A 23,404-nucleotide genomic window follows, 5' to 3' on the forward strand; every position below is an offset into this window, starting at 1 on the left:
TAAGTCGTGCAAGCCCAATGAATAGCTCGAAATGGTACAAAGGTAAATACTGAACAGCTAACAGTTAAAAAAAAAAAAAAAAAAAAGGTTTAGTTAGCAAAAACGAAAAAACCAAAACTGAAAAATAATGTACATTTCAGAATTATACAAAAAGACCATTTTCACGGAACACAAAGTGGATTAACAATTTAAAGCTGTTCTGCAGCAATGAATGTTGAATCAGCTTAAAAGCTGGTGCTCCAACTTTTTTTCTTGATTATTTACAACCCCCTCTGTCTGCATAAAAGTTGCTACAAAAAGGTCGAGAAAAAGGCAGTTAACAATGGAAGAGAGACAGATCATCACAACTTAACACTTAAAATTGTAGGTCTTTCCTACAGGGAAATTACAAAGAAAGTCAAGGTGTCAGTGAGTATGGTTTTCTTCAGAAGAAACTGGGGGGAAACTCTGACAGGAAGCGGTCTGGCAGACAAAACTGAGAATACATTGTGGTCGATAAGTTGATTAGATAAATGAATAGATTGATGATGAATTGATTTCTTTTTCAACTCAAATTACTTATTTGTTCTATTAACAATAATATATTTTTTTTTTACTGAAAATAATAATTTTCAGTAGAAAACTGAAAACTGGTGTGGTGTTCTAAAAGTTTTGACCCGTAGTGTATATGTATATGTATATGTATATATATTTGATGTCACAGCGATCGTATGACATCAAAGGAGAGTCCCTGTTACCATTGATGTACTGTACTGTGGCGTGCAACATAAGGTCTTAGTCATCACCACCGGAAAAGGGAAACTGTCATCTACAAATAAAACATTAATATTTACTAAAACCGTTTGTTAAATAATGTTAGATACTCCAGTTTGACAGGTATGATGGACAGGATCTCGTTGGCCTATTGGCTACAGTGGAATCTTTGTAATTGTAATTTGGTATTCAGTTTTAGGCAAATCGCCGCAAATAATAGATTCGCATGAAATTACAGTTATTTGTAAAAGAAAAAAAAAAATGAAATCATGGCTTTTTAGGTTTCAAAGGTCAGAGCCTGAGCAGTTACAACGTAGTACTTGATTGGTTTTCACGGAATGGCTGCTGAAGTCTTTGTAGAGTTCAGACTATGCAATGTAGCATTTATTGTGACCACCATGTAGCCTGTTACCATGTTCCGGGTGGAAACCTCAAACCTGAAAAACGAGTTGTTAAGACAACAAGGCTCTGTCAGTCAGCAGTGACATACTAATTTGATCAAGCCTGTTTACATTTTTGACTGTATATCAGAGATGCTTTCTGCGTACACAAATTTGCTTAGACACAACCGGATCAGAAAGTAGTTTTGTGCCAAGTTCCTGAAATGAATTTGCAAACCAAACTTTATAAAGAACAGGGTTCAATTTCGGTCTTCTTTATTTTTTTTTTTCTCCCCAAGCTCTAGATTTACCTGGAAATAATTCAGATGCAAATGAAGAGACGGACATCCTTCACCTTAATTCATTAGACAAGGTATGAGTTAGGAAATTTTCAAAAACATGAGTTTTTTTTTTTTTTTTTTTTCCCGTCCTGCACAGTATGAACAGCGTTTGTTTCCCTCAACAGGAAATGCTTGTGCAGGTGCAGAGTCCGACAAAGGGACATTACAATTCGTGGTTAAGCGACGACGAGCTGTTGGATGATGATGATGATGATGATGATGACGACGATGATTATGATGACAATGCTGCTGTGTGAGTCGCACCTTTAACTTCAGGATAGATTGTTAAAGTGTTCATTAGTTAAGTTAAAAGGCAGCTTAGAAGCTTAGAGTTTGACACTGGATGTTAGCGCATCAGCTAATGATTAACAATTATAGTAAACGGATAATTAACGACCAGGAATTTGGATGGTTATTTTGCTGAATAACAACCAGGAATTTGGATGGTTATTTTGCTGCTCTCAGATGTATGAGATATGTACTTGTAGATTTTGCTGTTCAACAAAAAAAAAAGACTAGATTGTTTCAATATATTTCTCTGTTGTTAGAAGTCAGTTAAATAATTTCGAAAATGTCCATACGATCAAACCCAACCATAGTTAATGTTAGTTTTTAACTACTAAACCGTGCTCTTATTTAGCAGTTAGCAGACCGCTATATAGGGAGATATTGGGAGATATACAGAATACTTAGTATGTGTCCTAACAATTTTGCCTGTTTCCTTGTCTCAGGAGTCAGTTCCCGTGGCTTGACCGGCCCATCAGTAACATTCATGGCAGTGTGTGTCTGCCCAGCACCGGCAGACGGCCTTCGGCCGCTAAAAATGACAGCCCCGAGTTGATTGCCACTGTCATCAAGACGGGCTGGCTGGACAAGAATCCACCACAGGGGTATGAGCACCAACGTGATACTCACTCACTACGATTCTGCCAAAATGTAAACAAATAAATCCAGACGTACTAAAAATGTAATTAATTATCTTTACTTTGCTTAAATTCTACTCACTAATTAATTATCTTTACTTGGCTTAAATTCTACTCAAGAATTTTAGAAATCCACAGTAGTAAAAGTAAAATAAAAACTTCATTTAAAATGTGCTTTGACTAAAGTTACTTAGTAACTTTAAATGACTTAATATAAAAAAAAAGGATGAGTCGTAATTGTAAATTAACCAACCAAACTCAGTGTCTGGCGCTATATTCGTTCTGAATTGTGTTCAGTCACACCATAAAACATTATAAAGCACAATTGGTATAAAGCCCCAAATTTGTCTAGGCTACAACCCAGAACAAGTGTATTATAGATTAATTAATTATGATTATTTCATTGGAGATTAACTGCAATTACAATCACGCACCTGTGTTAGTTCTCACTAGTGAAATCCATTTTTTAAACACTAGGCTACTTCACTGAAATGTTAGTTGTCAGGATGGATGCTAAGCTAGGTATCATGAAGGCACATATTGCTCAACACAGAGAGAGGTTTTAACCTAGTATTTAACATAACGTTTAGGATGCAGTACACAGGCAAAAGCCTCTTTTTCAACGCTCTTTGCTAGATTGAAATTTCTGTTCGCACAGATTTTGGGTTTTTTTTTTCCCCCGCGTTTAATTTTTTTTTTTTTTTTTTACCCAGAAATGTTTTGTTTTTTTTCAAATGTAGCAAAGTAAAATACTTTCTGTCAAAATACTGTCTAATACGGTCAAAATTTACTTAAGTAGAGGTAAAAGTACCTATTTCCAAAACTACTTAAATTACTCACAAAAACATCTCAATTACAGTAACTTTTCACCTCTGTTTTTTTTTTTTTTTACACTGGGCTCGTTAGGCCACATTTGAATAACAATGAACGGTTGCACAAAAGAGAATATAAAAAGTATTGCCTTAAACCCTAGACACACTGCTAATGAAATGCAGCTTCACAAGTTCTAGTCCAGTCAGTTTATTTATAGACGTGTTAGAAACACGTATTTTAACAAAGCGCTTTAAAGGAAAACAAAACGTGAATAAAAACTGTAAGTTGTAGAATAGAAAAGATGAAGTTGTATTTAAGGTCAAATAAACCAGGTTACTGACGTCAGTGACCTTTAACATTAGATTCCCTTCTCAAGTACGACGGCTGCTTTGCGTTCTGACGTCAGTGACCTTTAACATCTTCTCAAGTACGACGGCTGCTTTGCGCGAATATAAATATGCAGTAATACAAGTTCAAATGTTTTGTTGAATTAATGCTTGTATACAACCTTAATCCACAGGGTGCTTTATTACCAGAGACGATGGGTGAAATTGGATGCGGATTATCTGCGATACTTTGACAGTGAAAAGGTAACAGCACATACTTCACAACACTGGGGGAATTAACTGTAAACATTTTGTTGACACGTTTTTTTTTTTTAAAACTACAAGTAGGGCTAGGACCTGTTAGACCAGCTCTGGGCAAACTAAGGCCCGGGGGGCCGAATGCGGCCCGTTCAGTTTTTTAATCCGGCCTGCCAAACTTGTCTTGTCCATGCCTCGGCCTCGGATAAACGGATGATGATGGATGGATGGATGGGTGGATGAGATAAATCCATAGTTAAATGTGTGTGTTTTTTTTTAATAGGACATTTATTCCAAGGGAATCATCTCAACAGCCTTCATCACTAACGTGGCGAGCATAGGAGAGCTAAAGTTTGAGGTGGCTACGAACAACCGGACATTTATCTTCAGGGCAGAAAATGAAGGTATGGCGTTTTTTTAATTTCTTTATTTGGTCTTATATTTTACCATCCCGCTGAATTCCGTACGTCACCATTTATCTGGGGTTTTTATTAATTGATGCATCTTTGTTTCCCTTTTCACGCTAAACTGTGCAGCTGAGAGAAACGACTGGGTTGCCGTGCTCCTGGACTGCACCAGAGGGCGCTACCGCCGCAGCAACATCGGCCCCGGTTCACCCTTGGCCCCAGATCATCAGGGGTACCTGGAGCTCAAAGGGTTACGCTCCAAACTTTACACTGTTGTTGCCCTCGATAAAGTCTTTCTCTACAAAACCATCGATGTAAGTCAACAACTGCAGAAAAGAAAAAAAAAAAAAAAGTCATTGTTACAGTTTAAATCTTATAAGACTTAAATAAATAAATGTCCTTTTCTTTCTTGCAGGACTATCGTATGGGAGTCGGCATCACCTCCATTGATATGAATGTGGGAAATGTAAAAGATTCGGACCGTCGTAACTTCGAACTCACAACGCCTTACCGCATATTCAGGTACTGCATAAATATATTTTCTTCATATATTTAATAAATAATATATATTTAACCTTGGTGAAGATTTTTTTCCTTGACCCTTTGCTTGACCGTCCAAATTGAAATACTATTGAGCGCCTGGTAGTATTTACTTATTTATCTGTACAGACCACGATGGTGTTGCTGGCACCATCATTCTGCATACAATCCCCTGCTTATCAACGTAGATGAGTAAAATGAGCTGCAATGCTGCCATCTAGTGACTAGAGGCTTGTTTCGTGTTAATAATGTTAACAATGACGGGTATGAGAAGAGTGAGGAGGAAGAGAGCGTGGGAGGAGGAAGAGGCGTTTTTTTTGGAGAAGCTGGATTAAGAGAAGTAAAGGAGTTTAGAACGAGTTACTGTAATTATGTTTCAATAAGAGGCGTCTGACTGGTCTGTCGCCGCGGCGTTAAACTATTTTTAGAGCACACGTCGTTTTCGCCAAACCCCCGGCCTTGGGATTCTTACAGATATACAGACATAATTATGCTAACATTGGGTGATGTTATTGGTCGGCCGATGTTATCGGACGTTACATTTTGCATTCCGCATTTCGCAGCTGAGATACTTTTGTGGTTAGATGTCAAAAGGGAAATCGAGTCGTGTTGTTTTTACTGAGAATTCCCATCAACCCACTGTCCTCAGAGGCCTCAGCTGGACATGTTTTAAGAATGGTAAATTTGTGTGTGTGTGTGTGTGTGTGTGTGTATTTTTGGCTTATTGCGCGCAGCCTGCTGTGCAGACGCTCAGTTTGACAGGACGAGAAATCTGAAGGACTTTTCCGTTTTTATTTGTCTTGATCATGAGTTTAAATCTACTGTGTTTGTGTGTGTGTGTGTGAGTCACCTCTTGCGTAATGTGAAACTACGGTAAAACTTTAAAAGAAAAACCACAAGTGTTTTTTTGTGAGTTGGGCTTTTGGTCCCCGATTTTTTTCTTTTCTTTTTTTGGACAGTTTGTGGCTTTTAGTCATTTTTGTTTTGGTTTATGTGCGAGAAGATGAATAATCCAAGATGAGTCTTCGTGTCTTGTGGCTTTTTAAGTACAAAGTACTCATCACATTTGGATGAGAAGAGGAATAATCCAAGATGAGTCTTCGTGTCTGTTTGTACATATTTATATACTGGCGTAGTTTCCAGTTTATTTCTCAATTATATTTAGCATATTTGGACTCCGACTCAGCTGTCAGCTGACTCGTGAACATGAGAACACAGACTGACTGGGGTCTGACCGTGGAGTCTAATATTTCTGTCACATTTGGTTGTCGGCTACGACGGGGGGGTCATGTCAGCTTTTACATTTGGCCGTGTCTTTGTCTCTGTCCGCAGTTTCATAGCGGAGTCGGAGCAGCAGAGGGAACTCTGGGTGGCCGCCATGAGGAACGCTATAGGCGAGGCGCTGTCCAATAGCGATGTGGCGAACCAGATATGGGCGGAGCCTAGTAACAGTTTCTGCGCCGACTGTGGGATTGCCAAACCAGAATGGGCAGCTATCAACTTGTGCGTGGTGGTCTGCAAGCAATGTGCAGGTTTGTGTGTTGAAATATTAGCATGTAAATCAGGGCTGTCAACAGATTCAACTTTTTATTCCAATTGATCGTAGAATAGCTGTGGACCAATCGCAATTTATTTGGATCAATCTGAATAAATCAACAGTTCTGAATTCTGACAAACTTTTCTCTATATAATGCTGGACCAGGGAGACAAATAACAGCAGCTGAATCTTTGTCTTTCAAATGTTTTACATTTTTTAAATTTGTGACTGATCCAAATGATTGAATTGTTGATGACTGATGTTCTCCTCAATAACATCTATTAGGCTAGTGTTCCTCACCACCCATTTGGCAATCGTGTTAGTCAGCTTTTTCAGACTGTTGTCGACTGACCTACTGCCCTGTGATTGGTCAGGCTAGCCTGACAAAAGCCGGGGCATTTGAGTTAAAGCCTTCACAAATGCAAGCTCAGCGATGAGATGGTATTTTTCGGGTACTTTGTTGAAGCAACATTTTTTTTTCCCTTGTAGTGCTTGTAGATACCATGTGTCCCTACTGTATATTAGAGCAACATTCAGAATTGGCACATGCTTTAAAATGAGCCAAATTGTAATGTAATCTTTCTAATCTAATCAGATGAATTTGAACCCAATGAACGCCTTCATTTTCACAGCCTTAATATGAATATAGTAGTTGTATATGTGCTACCATAGAACCTGAAGCCAATATCAGTTTCCCCCAGTAATCAAAGAAATTGTGTATGTTAAAAACTCCACATGTTTTAGGAGAGCACATCCCCCAGTAATCAAAAGAAAACTCCACATGTTTTAGGAGAGCACAGAGGACTGGGTCCCAGCGTGTCCAAGGTGCGTAGTCTGAAGATGGACAGGAAGGTTTGGACAGAGGAACTCGTACAGGTACAAAGGCCCTGATTATTAGTGCTATCAACTGCTTCATTTGGTACTGTCATAAATGGGATTATGTGCAGGCGACCACGTAATGTCAGAAGGCTTCATACACATCTCCCCATGCAGGTGTTTCTCTCGCTAGGCAACGAGCGGGCCAACAGCTTTTGGGCTGCTAACGTCCCGCCCAGTGAGGCGCTGGCGCCTTCTAGCAGCAGCGAGGAGAGGAGGCGATTTATCACCAACAAATATCGCCAGGGAAAGTACAGAAAGTACCACATGCTGTATGGGAACCAGACTGAACTGAACAATGTAAGTTCGTAGTCGCGTTATGAACAGATGGCCTTGTTAATTAGAAATCAACGAATCCTGTTGCGAGTCACACTTGATTAATTTTTCCATCTCGTCCGTTGCTATTTCTCGCAGAATCTCACGGTGCATGTAAAATGAAAATAAGGTTGAACTTCACAAAACCGAGACTATCTACAGTTGCACAATTTGAAGATGAACACAAAGATAAATCTATTGCCATAATGATCACTTTAGAGACGTTTGTTTTCAAGCGCAGGCTATATTATATATTTTCACAATTTACTCCATTTTTTTTTTTGATTTTGTTAAACTTAATGGTAAAGTTACCACGTTAAACCAAAGTTATAAACACAAAAATTGTAATCTCTTTTTTAAGTTTCCTACGTTTTAAAAAAAGATTCTTGCGTTTATGGAAAAATTCTCACACAGTTATCAGACTTTTGTACCAAGTCAGTTAGCTAGCGTAAACCTGCTTAGGTCTGGGACGTGTTGTGCTTGTTTTGTTAGAAAAAGGACTTCAGATGAACCATAAGTGCACTATGTGTTGTGCTTTGAGGTGAGCAGCAGCAGCAAATATCTTAGAGTTCCACAACCTCCTTTAGCAGCTTAACCCACTTAACCGCAAACAATGTCGACTGTTCTCACACTCACACTGTGGGCGAGTGAGTCAGTCAACTTTAGCACCTGACTTTGTGTTTCTTTTTTTTTTTTTTTTTCTCTTCCCTCCCCTGAGCGTTTGAGCTTTGTGTGCAGAGAATTCCCTTTATCTCCCTCCTTACTCCCCAAATACAAAGAGGATCTCTCTCTCTCTCTCTCACTCACTCTATCTCTATCTACAACTGTATCTCTCTCTCTCTTTTTTTTCTTTTTCTCTCAGACAAACACAGCCTTTCATTATCAAACACATTTTTTTTTTTTGTTGGATAAAACGTTTTTTTTTGCCCCTGTCGTAGTTGTTTCATGGCTTTGTAATTTAGACCTGTCTCACCTGGATCAAATTCTATGACTATTCTCTGTGAGGATATGCTTATGTCATAACAAGCAACCAGTTGTGCATAGCCAAAGGTTCATTTAGGCCACTGGATTTCATCAATCAATAATGTTAGACAACAATTTGGATTTTTATTTTATTTTATTTATATTTATTTTATAGGTGTCTGTATATTTGTTGACCCCCTGCTATATGTAAAGTGAAAATAAGCATCAAAGCGTTTCTATTATTCTATTATAAAAAAAAATAGAGTCATTAGTGTTTTAAGCCTCACTACCAAAAAAAAGAGAGAAATATGTTAATAGATTTATGACATTTGTAGGTTTCATAATCCTTAGGCACCGTTTCCTGATGGTGCCGTAGGTCACGAGCAACGAACGGATCCCGAAGGTGGAAACGGGTCAAGTTTGATCTGAAAGAAGTTGTTTTGAGTCGTATAAGAAAGTGGCAATGCATTCTTATTAAACAGTGAAGATAGAAAAGAGAGAGAAAGAGAAACAGAAGTAAAGAAAGTTTTTCACGTGTTCACGGGGTTTTTACCCCATGTTGATTTAGTCCTGGCCTTTCACCCCATCTTTCCTCTTTCCTTTCTTCTTTGTTTTCCCAATTTTTTTTTTTTTCAAATGTGACATCACTACTCACTGCCTTAGCTGGAATGTGCCGTAACTCCGCCTCCCCTCCTCCTTCTCCTCCTTCTCCTTCTACTTGTTGATCTCCTGTCTTCATTGTTTGGCTGAAACGGCTGAAGACAGTTGGTCGACCTCTCTCTCTCCTGGTTCATTCTGCTCGTCTGTAAGTTCCGTTCCTTTCATTGTGTCACTTTTATACACACATTTGGTACTTTAGTTTATGTACTCGAAATTTTACAACTCGGGGGAGGGGTTGTTGACAGACCCCTTAAAAACTCCCAGGTACAATCCGGGCTGTGTGTGTTTTGTGTACTAGTGAAAGGTGGTAAAATAATTTCTGGCTGCAGAAGCGTGTTTTTTTTTTGTTGATTTGCGATTTGTGTTTGACATGCTTGTGCAGGTGTGTTTTTTCCCAATGGGTGTCAGTGCAAGTCTAGGAATGTATGTCATACGCTGGACTTTGGATCTGTGATAGCGTCTATTCGCAGCGCGTCGCGTGTGAACTAACTAACTTATATTCTACGGTGGCTCTGCATCACGTTTGCTTGCGACGGGGACAGAAGCTCCATTGTGGTTGAACGTAAATGACAGTACATTAGAGTGTCTGTCTGTATCGGTGCAGTGGGCAGATGGCATTAATATTCATATTGATTTCTGCATATCTCTCTCTCTCTCTCTCTCTCTCTACTGTCTGTATCCCTGTGTGTTCATGTAAATGAATTAAGTCTAAAAAAAAAAAAAAAAAAACTTGTTGTAGAGATTCTTTTCCTTCAGTCAACTAACTACTAAAACTAAATTAAAAAACGAATAAATAGATATAAATAACTACCACCACTTAGATTTAATAACCTTGAAAAACATTATAATAATTAGTAAAATCCCAAATCGAACACTTTAAAAAAAAAAAACTTTAATGCAAATTTCTATTGTCTGCATGTTCACAGCTCAGACTATGCTGTTTGAATCCATTAGTTGTTAATACGGTGTATTTCAACCTTGGGGTCACGACCCCATGTAGGGTTACCTGTACTTCAAATGGGGTTTGTAATATATATATATATATATATTTATTATTATATTCTATTCTATTTTTAAACTTATGATTAAAACCTGAGTTTCAATAAAATGGAGCTTGTAAAAATATCTGAGGGCCATCTGGGGCATCTTGACCGATGGCAGTGGTCACATGACTGCACATGTGACAGCAACTGAAATGTCTCTGGGGGTCAGAGGCCAAAAAAGGTTGGGAACCACTGCCTTAATGTCAACGTATGCCAGATATCAGTTGATCATTAGTTTGCTGAACGTGTTTGTGAAAGAGTGAAGTTACCAAAGAGTACAGGGTGGAGTGCTTTCAGAAATGTGTGAAGACGGAAGAGGGAGTACAACTTAGGATTTGTAACCCAACGTGTCTTCATCATCATCACATGATTAATATATACATTACATGTATAACATCAGCTGCGCGTGAGTCAATATTTCCAGACAACACCTACCACTTTTGTTGAATTGGTTTTGGTGTGTCCGAAAGTAACAGTGACGCTCAGCCTATTTTGGTGTTTCTCATCCAAAACTGAAAAAAAGTGGGTCAGTAATAAAAACATTTTACAGGCTCTCTCTCTCTCTCTCTCTCTCTCTCTCTCTCTCTCTCTCTCTCTCTCTGTGCTTGTATAAAGAATATGTCTGTATTTCCATTCCCTCCCGTTGCTCATTTGTTTGTCTGATCTTTCTTCCCCTTTTCCAGCTGCGTCTCCTCATTTCCCCCTTTTTCACACTGCAGGATTTCCGATCAAAAATTCATCTCGCGTCAACTGTAAAAATGGATCGTTTTATTGCTCGTTTTACATTTATTTTTTTATTTGAACCATGGCCGTATGAATTTCTGTTTTTTTTTTTTTCTCTCCATGTCGTATTACATTTCTGCCCCCCCCCAACCCTCCACCTTCATCTGTCTGGATTTTCATCTCCTCCTTCTTTCTCCGTATCATCTCTGCAAACTTTGGTGAGGTAATGAGGGGAAAACGGAGAGGCTAACGGCTCCATCTGGATTTCATACGAACACGTTACACATGTTAATGCCGCTCCGCCTGGACGTCCTTCATTGTTGGGGGGGGCTGGGGGGGGGTAAAGCCAACAGGAGGGGCCGCCCTCTTCACGTCTGTGCTGCATTTGCACACACGCTGCGTCCCGTGGAGCTCGTAGACAAGAACAATCAATCCCTGATTAATGCGTCTCGCTGAAACGCTTTCATCTTTCCCGTCACAATATTTTTCTTTCTCCCGTTCCTCATCTCCCTCCTTTTCCTCTAAATCTGTGCTTGCCTAACTGCTGAGGCCAGATGGAAGCCTGTGATTTTTAGACACACCCAGATAAAATCTTCCCTCTCTCTCCCTCTGTCTGTCTGTTTGTCTGTCTCTCTCTCAGGGGAGCAGAGTAGGATTCTTAAATTCCCTTCTCTCTGTCTCTCTCTCTCTCTATTTTCTCCAAGTTCTTTTTTTTTTTCTCTCTCTTTCAGTCTTTATTACATTACTCCCTCGTTTCAGAGGCAGCAGATGTTTGAGGGCGAGGGTCCTCAAACACTCAAACAAACCATTTCCTCGTTGCGCTTTCGCTGATTGGTTCGGTTGGTCAGCGGTAACCAATGGTTGACCGTTTGCGAATTACCGCGCACTGACCTGCATTCGGTATTACCGCGCTGTACAGAGCTTTCACGTACTCGGGTATACTCACGTTGAGGATACAGTAGGGTCGGAAACACGTCATTTTAATGCAGCGGTTCCCCAAGACTTTAACCACAGATTTGATAAATTGCAAAAATATAAATAAAATCTTGTTTACGTAGTACCAGTTGCTGGGAAGTATGATTGGACAATGACCGTTTGGGGACGGGATTTTGTGAAATGGTCTATTCTCTTTTTTTTTTTTTCCTGTTTCTTTTGAGTGCCCCAGCAGTATTTTTCAAAATAAAAGCTGGTGAGCAACAGACATTTACTATAATTATATTATAATATAATATATATATTTTTTTTTTTTTTTAAAAACTGCCTTAATATGCAATGAAATAATAATAAAAGCAAATAATAGTTAATGTGATAATACATTAAAATGCCATGTTCTTTTATTATTATTTGCCTTATTTACGACCCCGAGCCTACTGGAGGGGCTCACATCCACTACTGTATTGTGTTACATATTTGTTTGATTTTATATAAACACTGTCTGTACTAATCACAGCTCTGGTTCAGCTTTGTAAAGCTGTCATACCTTAGATATTAGCAGCAGCAGCAATGTGTGTGCGCTGGTTTGAAAGATCATTTCCTTTATTGGCCGATCCCTCTTTTTTTTAAAAATTTTTCAGCATATACATTTTAATGCTTTGAATTTGTGAATTTGTAAACTTCCTTGATAACAGGTGTGCTCGATCTTTGCTGAGTTGCTCTACCTACTACTTTATCTCTATACAGATTTTTTTTTTTTTTTTTTTTTTTTGTTGAAAACAAAAAAAAAACCAGTCAAAGAACTTGCCTTTAAAGATAAGAATTTTATTACCGTCTCTATATGTAAATAACCATTAGTGTTTGATTAAAACAACTGCGCTTCGGTGTAACAACAGTGATGGTACTGTATCTAAAACTGGGAACACTGACTCTGTGACTCGGGAAGGACTACCGGAAAGTTCTTTTCATTTGGCTAAAACATTTTCATTTTTCCAAAACAGAAGGAATCAACTTAGGCTGGAATAAAGGGGGGGAAGGGAGGAATTGTCATGATATTTACGACATGGTGTGCAGTTATTGTTATTAAAACAAAAAAAAAAGCAATAATTAATACTTATATAGTATACTTTATAGTACAAGTTTTAGTGTCATTAAAGTTGTATTAACCAGTTTTAAAAAAAAAAGGCAAATACAGGATTTATTTACACTGATGTCCTCATTTCTTTCTTGTTTAAATCCCAAATATCTCTTGACAGTTTGGTACTTTTTAACCTTGTTAAAATGATCTATGATCTGGTACAGTAGGTGAACACTTGGGATGTTACCAATCAATGATTTCGTTCAGATTCTGTATTACTTTTGTATGTTACTTTTGTAACTTCATACTGTCAGCTGTTTTGTTTGTTTTGTCTGAGTGCGTGTGCGTGCGCGTTTGTAAAGAGGCTCAGTTGTACTTACATACTCGAGTAAAGGCGGGTTTCTGTCTGTAACAGTTTGCTGTGAAATTTCCCAATGTGTTTGTGTGCGCGTATTTATTTGCAGCCTGATTTCCTCAGCTGTAAAAACACAGCATTCCTCTCCTGATAATCGTGCCTTCCCTGCTTGGCCTCACCCTTCTTTCCGTCTTCTTCGCAGGCTGATATTTATTAAAAAAATAGACTAAAAATTTTTTTTTTTTTTTTAAGAAAAATCTTTATATAAATGTCATTAAGAAACAAACCTGGCACTGAGCTCTTGGCGTTTTTGGATGTTGAAGTAAATTATTTGTAGTCAAATTAATTTCAGTCCAAGTTGAAGTATAATCAAATGATATTTTTTTTTCCCCCCCTACATTTTCACATTTAATTCTTCAAGATTAACAAGTATAATCAAATGATATTTTTTTTCCCCCCCTACATTTTCACATTTAATTCTTCAAGATCAAATTTGTGTGCGTACGTGCTTTTTTAAGATTTTTTTTTTTTTTAAATACTTTGCTCACAAAGTTAATACTGTTTGCGTATAGAACTTGAATTCTACTCTCGCCAAGTTTTTGTCTGTGGCAGCTTTTTTTTTTTTTTTTTTTTTTTTTTGCATTTTAATGATTTCATCTTTCTTCTCTCCACCTTGTCAGGCTTTATGTGTGAATATCCAATGCAGTGATTTGTTGGAGACGTTGAGTTTGATCTTCTGCGGGGCAGACGTAAATTGCTCGACTGGCATGACAAACTGGCCGTCCCCTCTGTCCCTGGCCAACGCACGCTCACAGCACTTACAGGCTGAAATAATCAGCCACAATCTCAACACAGGTACAGTGAGCACGACTGTGAATGTTTGTGGAAAAAAGTAGCAATGATTGTCATTTAGAAGCTGTGATATTTAGTTTTTTTTTGGAACCTTCGTACCGTATTTGTTTATCATCTACTACAGTTCTGTGTCTGCTGTTATGGTTGAAAGCTCACATTCTTTACATTTTTCCTCACTCGCTGTTGCAACTGTTAACTTTTCTTTTGCCATGATGACTCAATTATGACTGAATGTTTTATAACCGAACTCACATTCCTGTGTTTTGGATGGTAACCCTTGTCATCTTGCAAAATTACATGTTTTTCTTTTCTTTTCTTTTTTTTTTTTTAAAAAGCCTGTGCTTATTTGTTTGTTTATTTTCCTGGTCTGTGTGCTTATTTGTTTGTTTATTTTCCTGTAGATCAGCCTCAGTCAGAGGGGGTTGTGGCCATGCAGCCAGTTCCTTATTCAAAACCACCTTGTGTGTCTTACAATGGCTTTCTGTTCAAAACCGCATCCATGGCTCGAGCGGTCACTGAGCGCAAGGCCAGAGAAGGTACTCACTACATATGCAATATTTTGTTTCGCCAACCAATTCAGTATTCGACTGCACTGTATTGTTTCTTTTATTAACGATTGACATGCAAATATTAATCTATTCATTATATTCATATCAAATTGAAGCCATCTTAAGATTTAAAACACCCTGAAGACACAGATTGTGCTGCTGTGATTCTCATAGTTCAAGTTCAAGTTCTTCCGCGTTTCTCCACGCAGAGTTCAGCCGCCGTTGGTGCACGCTGAACGACGGCGTCTTCAGCTATTATGAGAGCGACAAGAACTCCAACCCCAATGGAGCACTGAAGGTTTCAGAAATAGTCAGTTTGGCTGTTGACGCGCCTGAAAAACATGGGTAACATGAACCAAATGCTTACGTAGACATACCGGTATAAAGACAGAAATGAACCAAATACGTAGACATACCGGTATAAAGACAGAATTACTTTTCTTTTTTGTCGAGTCAACCACTGTTTACCTTTATTTTTTCACTTTTCTTGTCCTCAGATACGAATACACCTTTGAAATCTACTCGGAGTCAGAGCGACTATATCTGTTCGGCACCGATGATGCCGACAGCCACAAAGAATGGGTTAAGTCCATTGCTAGGGTAAGCACCATATATTCACTTCGATGTAGAACCTGTGACCACAAACATAATTCCTCAAGGCTCGGTCCACACCTGGACACTTAGAACACTTGAAGAACAGTTGAAGTTTATGTCCGCACCTGGACCCTTGAAGAACACTTGAAGAACAGTTGAAGTTTATTTGTATTCAACAGATTTGTATGTGTTGTCGCAAGTGCCGGTGATTTGCAGCCTGTTTGGCCTGTTCTTCATATTTTGACCCTTTGACGGCAAATATTGTTCATCCATCATAAGCAGCCCGTCTGATAATTTTGTGATTTGTTTTCTGTAAAAAAAAAAAATCAAAGCTTCTTGGACTTCTTGTTGATTAAGAAGTTAATGTCTATGGATTAAAAAAAGTATTTTTTTCCAAACTTAGGGTTGCCTGGAATAGTCTAGTAATTGAAAAAAAAAAAAAAAAAAAAAACGAATAATTTTTTTTTTCAATTAGTTATTGTTTTTTTTAAAATAATGATTAAAACAACTGTATTCTCTGACTTTTATCAATTTAAATCAAATTACTGTCAATAACCTGACTAATACTCTGGGGTTGCCAGAAATTTGTGATGTCAAAATGGGGTCACAAGCCAAAAAAAACCATTGGAAATCCCTGATTTAGAAAGTGATTTTGTTTAAATTTCTCACCACACAGTGATTCCACAAAGACCAAAGAGGATGAAGGAAAAATAATCCTGTGCATAAAACGTTGTTATTCTTCTTTTGGCAGAGTTTCATACCCACTGCCGCAGAGCCGTTACTGAAGATGAGTTTTGAGAGGATCGGACGGCTGAAATGTAAAGACGGCTTGAACCTGCAGACGTCTCGGCTGGGTTGGTTCGCTCTGGTGGGCTCCACACTCCATGCCTCACTAGAGGATGGGCAGTGTGAGGAAATCCACCTCCGTAAAGTTAACGAACTCTGTGAGTAGAGTAGTAAAGTCCTGCACCCAAAGTACTCTGATGTGCTGTTTATCTAAGGAGTTAGGAACAGAAATGTTTGTATTGTTTATATAAAAAAAAAAATGAAAATGTTGACCGTGTTGTTCTGTGTCACAGCCACACAACAGGACAATGGAGTGCTGGTTCTGGTGGAGAAAGGCAGGTGAGCACGAGCACAATTTCATATATTTTTGCTTGTATTTCACTTCTTTTTTTTTCTTGCTCTTGGACTTCAGTGTTTCTCTTAAAAGGTTTCCCCAAATTTTTCTCCCATTCTATTCAGGACTTTGTACATAGAAGGTGAGAGAAAGTTGGATTTCGCAGGCTGGTGCGCCGCCATCCGATCGGCAGGAAGGAGCGGAGGAGACACGCTGAGTCAGCAGCAGCTCACCGAAACGGACATACCTGTCATCGTCCACAGCTGCATTGGATACATCACTCAGTGCGGTGAGAGCCCTACGAAGACGTGCTTTAATGCAAAATGACCCCAAGGTGGGAAAAAAAAAAGATAGAAAATACGTCGCGCACCGTTCGAACAGAACCTGTGTTTGTGTCCGTCTCTAGGCTTGGCGTCTGAGGGCATTTATCGCAAAAGCGGCGTGAACTCGCGTGTCAAAGCTCTGTGCGAGAGATTTCGGGGTGATGCCCGCAGTCTTTGTCTAAGGGAGGGGGAGCACCAGGTGGACGACGTCTCCAGTACGCTGAAACGCTTCTTCAGGGAGTTAGAAGAAGGACTGTTCACATCAGCGGATGCAAGCAGCTGGCTCAGTACAGCAGGTGAGATGGAGTTCATTCAAGCTTATTTCACCTCTCCTACTTTGTAATTAGTGTCATTCCCCCTGTCCCATTCCCCCTATATTTTAAGACAGTGGGTCCAGCTGTTGAGCAATACATCAGAGTCACTTGAGAAGCCCATTGCTGTTAGCAGTTTTTCACCTTTGGAGCTATGTTCTGCCGAGGTTCCAACAGTGTTATAATATCCGACCGTTTTGCTCGGGTGTCACTGTGTTATTGCGCAATATTTATTTATACTTTCTAAACCTTCAAATTTTAGTCTGACTGACTGCTGCGTTTTTATTACAATTCCAGACAAATACCGTATTTTCCCGCACTTTTTTTTTCGTCCTTTGGCTGAGTTTGCGACACATATATTAAAATATATAATTTCACGTTTGTTATTTTCACACTGACAGGGCACTCTAGCTGGCTGGTTTAACTTAGACACAGGAGGGACTATGTGTTTTTTTTTCTTATTATTATTATTATTCATTTTTTGGCTGGTGCAACTTATAGTCCGGAAAATATAGAACACGTCTTATTTTTACCTTGATTCTTCACGTCTCTTCTGGCACTGGTACATTTAAAGGAAGTGTTTCTGATTCAGCTACTCTTCGCACGACGTCCGTGTTTAAATGTCCCTTCCACCATTTTCCAGGCGTCCAGGATGAAAGTGTGAAAATTGCTCAGTACCAGCAGCTGCTGAACAGACTGCCTCATGTGAATAAGGCCACACTACAAGCCCTTATCAACCACCTCTACTGGTGAGATACGACTACCAAACAACAACAACAACAACAAGTCAACAAACCTCTTACAAATGCGTGTTTGCTTCCGCATGTGTTTCAGTGTGCAGCGTTTCTCTGAGCTCAACCAAATGAACCTCCACAACCTGGCTATAGTCTTCGGCCCCACACTGTTCCAGACAGATGGGAAGGACTACAGCGCCGGCCTCACTGTAGAAGACCTCATACAGCACTACACACTTATCTTTGAGGTTTGGTTCACGACTCACTGCTGACGGGATATGATAGCGACAGAGGAAGCACTGAGGAGTTTCAAAAGCTGGTGACAGTAGGGGGTGGTCAAACATATGGTTCAGCTTACATTTATAATTTAAGGATTTGGTCTTTGGAGTTTGTCTGGTTTTATTTCTAGCGGGTTTTATTTTACATGTATTCACAACTGATGTGAATTAAATGTAATGTTATCTGTTGTATGTTTATATTTGTTGGGGGTAAAAAAACATGTCATTATGTTCTTATGTTCTAAAGCTCTGGGTGGTTTCCAAAATGGGGGGGGGGAGGAGGAGATGGGTATATGAGAAAAAAAATGATATGGCAGAAGGACGGAAATGTGGGATGAAGAGATTTCCCTTCAGGGGATTGAATGAAATCCCAGTGCTTGTTGCCAAAATGTACTTTTAATGAGATGCGGACCTCGTCGCCTTTTATCTCAACTGTGTTATTTGGTAATGAGGAGATTAAAAAAAAAAAAATGAAGCTTTGTGCTGATGACATTAGCTAAAAGTCATTTTATTTCCTGCTTCTTCATTGGCCACAAAGTGGTCCGGGTCCTTGGGGACCTTTTTAAATGATGCTTTATTTTACCAGCTCCTTACCCTGTGTGTGCTTTAAAATGAATGAATGTGTGTGTTTGTTTGCAGGTGGATGAGCAGCAGCTAAAGAAGCAGCTGGAAGAGATCACTGTCATCATTAAAGTCAGGGAAAAAATGAGCACAAAGTTTCCCGTAAGTAAATAGTGTAACTTGGATTTTGAACATATAAATCACATTTCTTGTATGTTTGTAATTTACTTGTGTCCTTAAAAAAAAAAAAAAAGGTATGTTTGTAATTTACTTGGTTTATTTTTCTAATTTATGTCACAGTGTGATATGTAAAATGTGTCCTTAAAAAAAAAAAAAAAAAAACGCATTGTAAAAAAATTTTTATATATATATTAAGGGGTTTTTTTTTTATTTTTTTTTTTTTTTTTTTTTTTTTTTTTTTTTTGTCAATGCTGCTGAAATCTTTTTCCTTCTCTGTGACTCTCACCTCAGAGCACTGAGCCTGGTGGACATTTCATCTGCACCGTTTACCTGGAGGAGAAAAAAGAAACGGCTGAGCAACACGTGAAGGTGGCCTGCTCTTAAAACATTATTTCCTTACAATTCTGTGATTTTTTTTTTTTTGAAAGTAATTGATGATGGTTGTCTTTGTTAGATTCCTGGCTCTATGACAGCAATGGAGCTGACGTGTGAGGTCCTTCATCGACGTAACATCCTCGTCAGAGACAAGGAGTACTGGTGCTGCTGGGAGATCAGCAACAAGGAGGAAATGGGTTCGTTTGAGTTGTTCGAAATAGTTTGAAAATGAATGACCGACGTTTGCGTTCAAGGAAAATGTAGAGATCCTCAAGGTATTCTGGGACATAAATTCTCCTCCCGGCTCCCCTCCCTTGCCCCTGCTGTGTGAATAAATACAGAGATGGGTTAAAGTTATCAGTATTTAATACGCAGGCACTTAAATTTGCTAGTTTTGACTTCTCAAACCCTGTTCAAGACCAGAGAACAATCTAGCAACATTCCAGTTGGATGATGAAAACAAAGATTTACCAGATGTATTCTGGGTAAATGTAAAAAATAAATTCAACATCTACAACTGTAAAAAAAAAAAAAAAAAAAAATTCTTTATATTAGAAATTATACAGGAAAGGGAAGTAAACAGAATGTGATTGCGCGGACGAGCTGGAGACAATTCTGTTTCCGTCTTTATCAATCAACAGTAGGGTGTGGATTGACAAACAACAGTCCAATCCAAAAACAGAAAACAAATCTTGATTTAGATCAAATATTGTCTCCTTACAATTATGCTGCACGGGGAGATTAAAGTTGTTATCTCAGTAAGTCAAAAACGTTTTGCTTATAATTTTATTATTTTTTTCTTGTGTGACAAACAGTTTTTTCTTATCCATGTGTTTTCCCAGAGCGTCCATTGCACTATCAGGAGCGTGTCCTACCTATTCTTCACGCCTTAGGCACGGACTCCCATCTGGTCATAAAGAAGCATCTTGCTATGGAAGCAATGATCACTTACCTGTGTAAACCCACACACTCAATGTGAAGTTGTCTGTTTATAGCAATCCACACGTTTCGAGTTCTCCACGTAACGACATTCCCTTCTGATGCTTCTGCCCACCAGCTAGTAAAGCGGACGCATCCAAACATGGGATGATGAAATTCAGAGAAGAGCGAAGCATCCTGGGACTGGGACTGACCTCTGGACATTTCCATGACCGATACTTCATCCTCAACTCCAGCTCACTCCGAATGTACAAAGAAATCAGAGTAAGCGTGACGAATACAACGGCTTCTTTGACATCCTGTGCTCCCGGTGTCCCAGTCTGTCACTGGTTTATTATTCACTCTGCTCCTCTCTTTCTCTCTCTTCTGTCAGAGTAACCGCTCAGAACGTGATTGGCCAGTGAAAAACCTCAATGTTTACTTAGGAATCAGGAAAAGACTCCGTCCTCCCACTTGGTGAGTATCATGATGTGCAGGAGACACACAGCTCTGAGGAGGAGACGGTTGGACAGAAATAAAGTCCGATTGTGAACCCTAGTTTCACCATCCTTGCAATGCTTCACTTTTTATTATATATTTTTAGGGTTTTTTTTTTTTCCTAATCATGAAATCCAGTAAAGACGGACTGTTTTCACCACTAAAAATATGGGCTCCTCCCTTCGCAACCATTACACACTAGTGATGTGCGGATCGATCCTGAAATATCGATACTTCCGATTCTGGATCTTTATGCTCTGAAATCGATTCTGAAAATTATTATTATTATTATCATTTATATTTATATTATTATTTATTATTATTATTATCATTTTAAATAACCATTGTGATCCTTTCTTCATTTTGTGCAGCAGTAGAATCTTTTTTTTCCCCCCTCACTGTGTGTGTAAGGAATACTTACACAGATAGTTCAAATGTTTTGAAACCTGCTCTTCTCCTCCCTCCATGTCTACCTGGAAGTGCTTTGGCGTTAACTAATCCCTAATCCCTAATCCCTAATTTGCATGTACGTGTAGAAAACGGATATGCAGGAAGAACATACAGTACCTAACTCTTTGTGCCCCCCTCCCAAATAATGTATACCGTGTTATTGAATTGAATATGCCTGCCTTAAAGCTAACAGGTGTCTTTTCATTCGTTATTGTTGGTATGCAGAATGGCCAATAGGGGGCAGACTGAGCCTAAGAATGACGCTCACTGCCGCACCTGTAACTTGACGTGTCTCTCTCTCTCTCTGTTTCCAGTTGGCCTGACGGTGTTATGTGAGAGTAAGAAACCAGATCGACAGGAGAAGCAGCAGTTGTGAGTATCTGTCTGGTGCTGTGTGCGAGAAATATACTGCAGTTGAACGTATCACTGTAGTACTTAGTAGTTTGTACATGAGAAAAGTACAGTCTAAGGAGTGTACATGTCTACTATGTGAGTCATGATTTGAGGCCACGTCTACTGTACCTTTCAAAACATCATTTTATCACTCCTGAAACATATGTGTATTTGCTAGTGAAGAAAGACGTATGTAAGCAAAAACATATAGCAGTAAATTACACTATTTTTACTTACAAAGTAACTGATGTAGAAACAATTATTTATATATAACTCCACTTTGGGTTTCATTCAGTCCAGGCATCACTTCCTTTCCACATAATAATGTCAGTCTATTCATTGGCTGTAATTTGGACTCAATCCCATTGGTTCTGTTGGTGCCGTCACAGCATGAATGTACAGTATGAGAACACCTTAATCAAACACTATTCATTCAAAATCCATCATATGAGGGATGTCAAGATGATCAACGAGACAATATGGCAGAAAAGAAGTAGAAGAAGAAGAAGAAGCAGCTGTATATCCTGTAGCTGCCTTTCACAGCTTTTTTAATTTAGGAGGACATTTAGACTATGGCGGCATCGTGATCATCACGTCAGCCTTATGGCAGCATTGATGCAGGTTTAGTTGAGATGCCTTACACGTCACTGCATTTTCAATATGGCCTTCATTTATTAGACTGTTCACCAGAGGTGTGGACTCGAGTCTCGTGACTTGGACTCGAGTCAGACTCAAGTCATCAATTTGATGACTCTAGACTCGACTTGACAAAATGTAAAGAGACTTGGAACTCGACTTGGACTTTTAACATCAATGACTCGTGACTTCACTTGGACTCGAGCCCTTTGACTCGACAAGACTTGATGCTTTCTCCAAAACCGGCACAACATCCAATCAAATTAGACCCACGTTGTTTTGACGCGATAATATCGAGCCAATCAAATTGCGGGCCAACCAATGAGAAAGAGCTGTCGAACAATGCGCGGGTTAGAGAAAATGATACCGAAGATCGTGTTGTTCGGATTTAAAAACTACGAGATGGTCAACAAAAAAAACGAGTGGCAGTGAGTGGAAGGACTCGAAAGGACTCGAAACAGAAACGGCAGGACTTGATCCTTTCTTCATTTTGTGCAGCAGTAGAATCTTTTTTTTCCCCCATCACTGTGTGCGTAAGGAATACTTCTCCCAAATAATTTATACCGTGTTATTGAATTGAATATGCCTGCCTTAAAGCTAACAGGTGTCTTTTCATTCGTTATTGTTGGTATGCAGAATGGCCAATAGGGGGCAGACTGAGCCTAAGAATGACGCTCACTGCCGCACCTGTAACTTGACGTGTCTCTCTCTCTCTCTGTTTCCAGTTGGGGCCTGACGGTGTTATGTGAGAGTAAGAAACCAGATCGACAGGAGAAGCAGCAGTTGTGAGTATCTGTCTGGTGCTGTGTGCGAGAAATATACTGCAGTTGAACGTATCACTGTAGTACTTAGTAGTTTGTACATGAGAAAAGTACAGTCTAAGGAGTGTACATGTCTACTATGTGAGTCATGATTTGAGGCCACGTCTACTGTACCTTTCAAAACATCATTTTATCACTCCTGAAACATATGTGTATTTGCTAGTGAAGAAAGACGTATGTAAGCAAAAACATATAGCAGTAAATTACACTATTTTTACTTACAAAGTAACTGATGTAGAAACAATTATTTATATATAACTCCACTTTGGGTTTCATTCAGTCCAGGCATCACTTCCTTTCCACATAATAATGTCAGTCTATTCATTGGCTGTAATTTGGACTCAATCCCATTGGTTCTGTTGGTGCCGTCACAGCATGAATGTACAGTATGAGAACACCTTAATCAAACACTATTCATTCAAAATCCATCATATGAGGGATGTCAAGATGATCAACGAGACAATATGGCAGAAAAGAAGTAGAAGAAGAAGAAGAAGCAGCTGTATATCCTGTAGCTGCCTTTCACAGCTTTTTTAATTTAGGAGGACATTTAGACTATGGCGGCATCGTGATCCTCACAGCAACCTT

The 23,404-nt window shown here is 39.0% G+C and overlaps 1 protein-coding gene across 6 annotated transcripts in view; it reads left to right on the forward strand.

Moving 5' to 3' along the window:
* The window catches only part of arap1 (ArfGAP with RhoGAP domain, ankyrin repeat and PH domain 1), a 40,852-nt gene that overhangs the window by 10,257 nt on the left and 7,191 nt on the right, over positions 1 to 23,404 (forward strand). For all 6 annotated transcript variants that reach the window (XM_025054876.1, XM_025054877.1, XM_025054875.1 and 3 more), the window contains 27 exons: positions 1,433 to 1,506; positions 1,600 to 1,727; positions 2,206 to 2,364; positions 3,731 to 3,800; positions 4,078 to 4,198; positions 4,331 to 4,515; positions 4,617 to 4,723; positions 6,074 to 6,273; positions 7,069 to 7,154; positions 7,272 to 7,454; positions 13,905 to 14,079; positions 14,478 to 14,612; positions 14,834 to 14,969; positions 15,122 to 15,224; positions 15,970 to 16,162; positions 16,298 to 16,343; positions 16,464 to 16,627; positions 16,745 to 16,957; positions 17,616 to 17,721; positions 17,807 to 17,954; positions 18,624 to 18,707; positions 19,017 to 19,094; positions 19,180 to 19,297; positions 19,943 to 20,056; positions 20,158 to 20,303; positions 20,413 to 20,495; positions 22,721 to 22,780. In XM_025054876.1, the coding sequence (XP_024910644.1) occupies positions 1,433 to 1,506; positions 1,600 to 1,727; positions 2,206 to 2,364; positions 3,731 to 3,800; positions 4,078 to 4,198; positions 4,331 to 4,515; positions 4,617 to 4,723; positions 6,074 to 6,273; positions 7,069 to 7,154; positions 7,272 to 7,454; positions 13,905 to 14,079; positions 14,478 to 14,612; positions 14,834 to 14,969; positions 15,122 to 15,224; positions 15,970 to 16,162; positions 16,298 to 16,343; positions 16,464 to 16,627; positions 16,745 to 16,957; positions 17,616 to 17,721; positions 17,807 to 17,954; positions 18,624 to 18,707; positions 19,017 to 19,094; positions 19,180 to 19,297; positions 19,943 to 20,056; positions 20,158 to 20,303; positions 20,413 to 20,495; positions 22,721 to 22,780 (3,415 nt within the window). The remainder of the gene's footprint in view (positions 1 to 1,432; positions 1,507 to 1,599; positions 1,728 to 2,205; positions 2,365 to 3,730; positions 3,801 to 4,077; positions 4,199 to 4,330; positions 4,516 to 4,616; positions 4,724 to 6,073; positions 6,274 to 7,068; positions 7,155 to 7,271; positions 7,455 to 13,904; positions 14,080 to 14,477; positions 14,613 to 14,833; positions 14,970 to 15,121; positions 15,225 to 15,969; positions 16,163 to 16,297; positions 16,344 to 16,463; positions 16,628 to 16,744; positions 16,958 to 17,615; positions 17,722 to 17,806; positions 17,955 to 18,623; positions 18,708 to 19,016; positions 19,095 to 19,179; positions 19,298 to 19,942; positions 20,057 to 20,157; positions 20,304 to 20,412; positions 20,496 to 22,720; positions 22,781 to 23,404) is intronic.

Source organism: Cynoglossus semilaevis, chromosome 4 (genome assembly GCF_000523025.1).
Source record: "Cynoglossus semilaevis isolate Cse_v1.0 chromosome 4, Cse_v1.0, whole genome shotgun sequence".
Classification (NCBI taxonomy): domain Eukaryota; kingdom Metazoa; phylum Chordata; class Actinopteri; order Pleuronectiformes; family Cynoglossidae; genus Cynoglossus; species Cynoglossus semilaevis.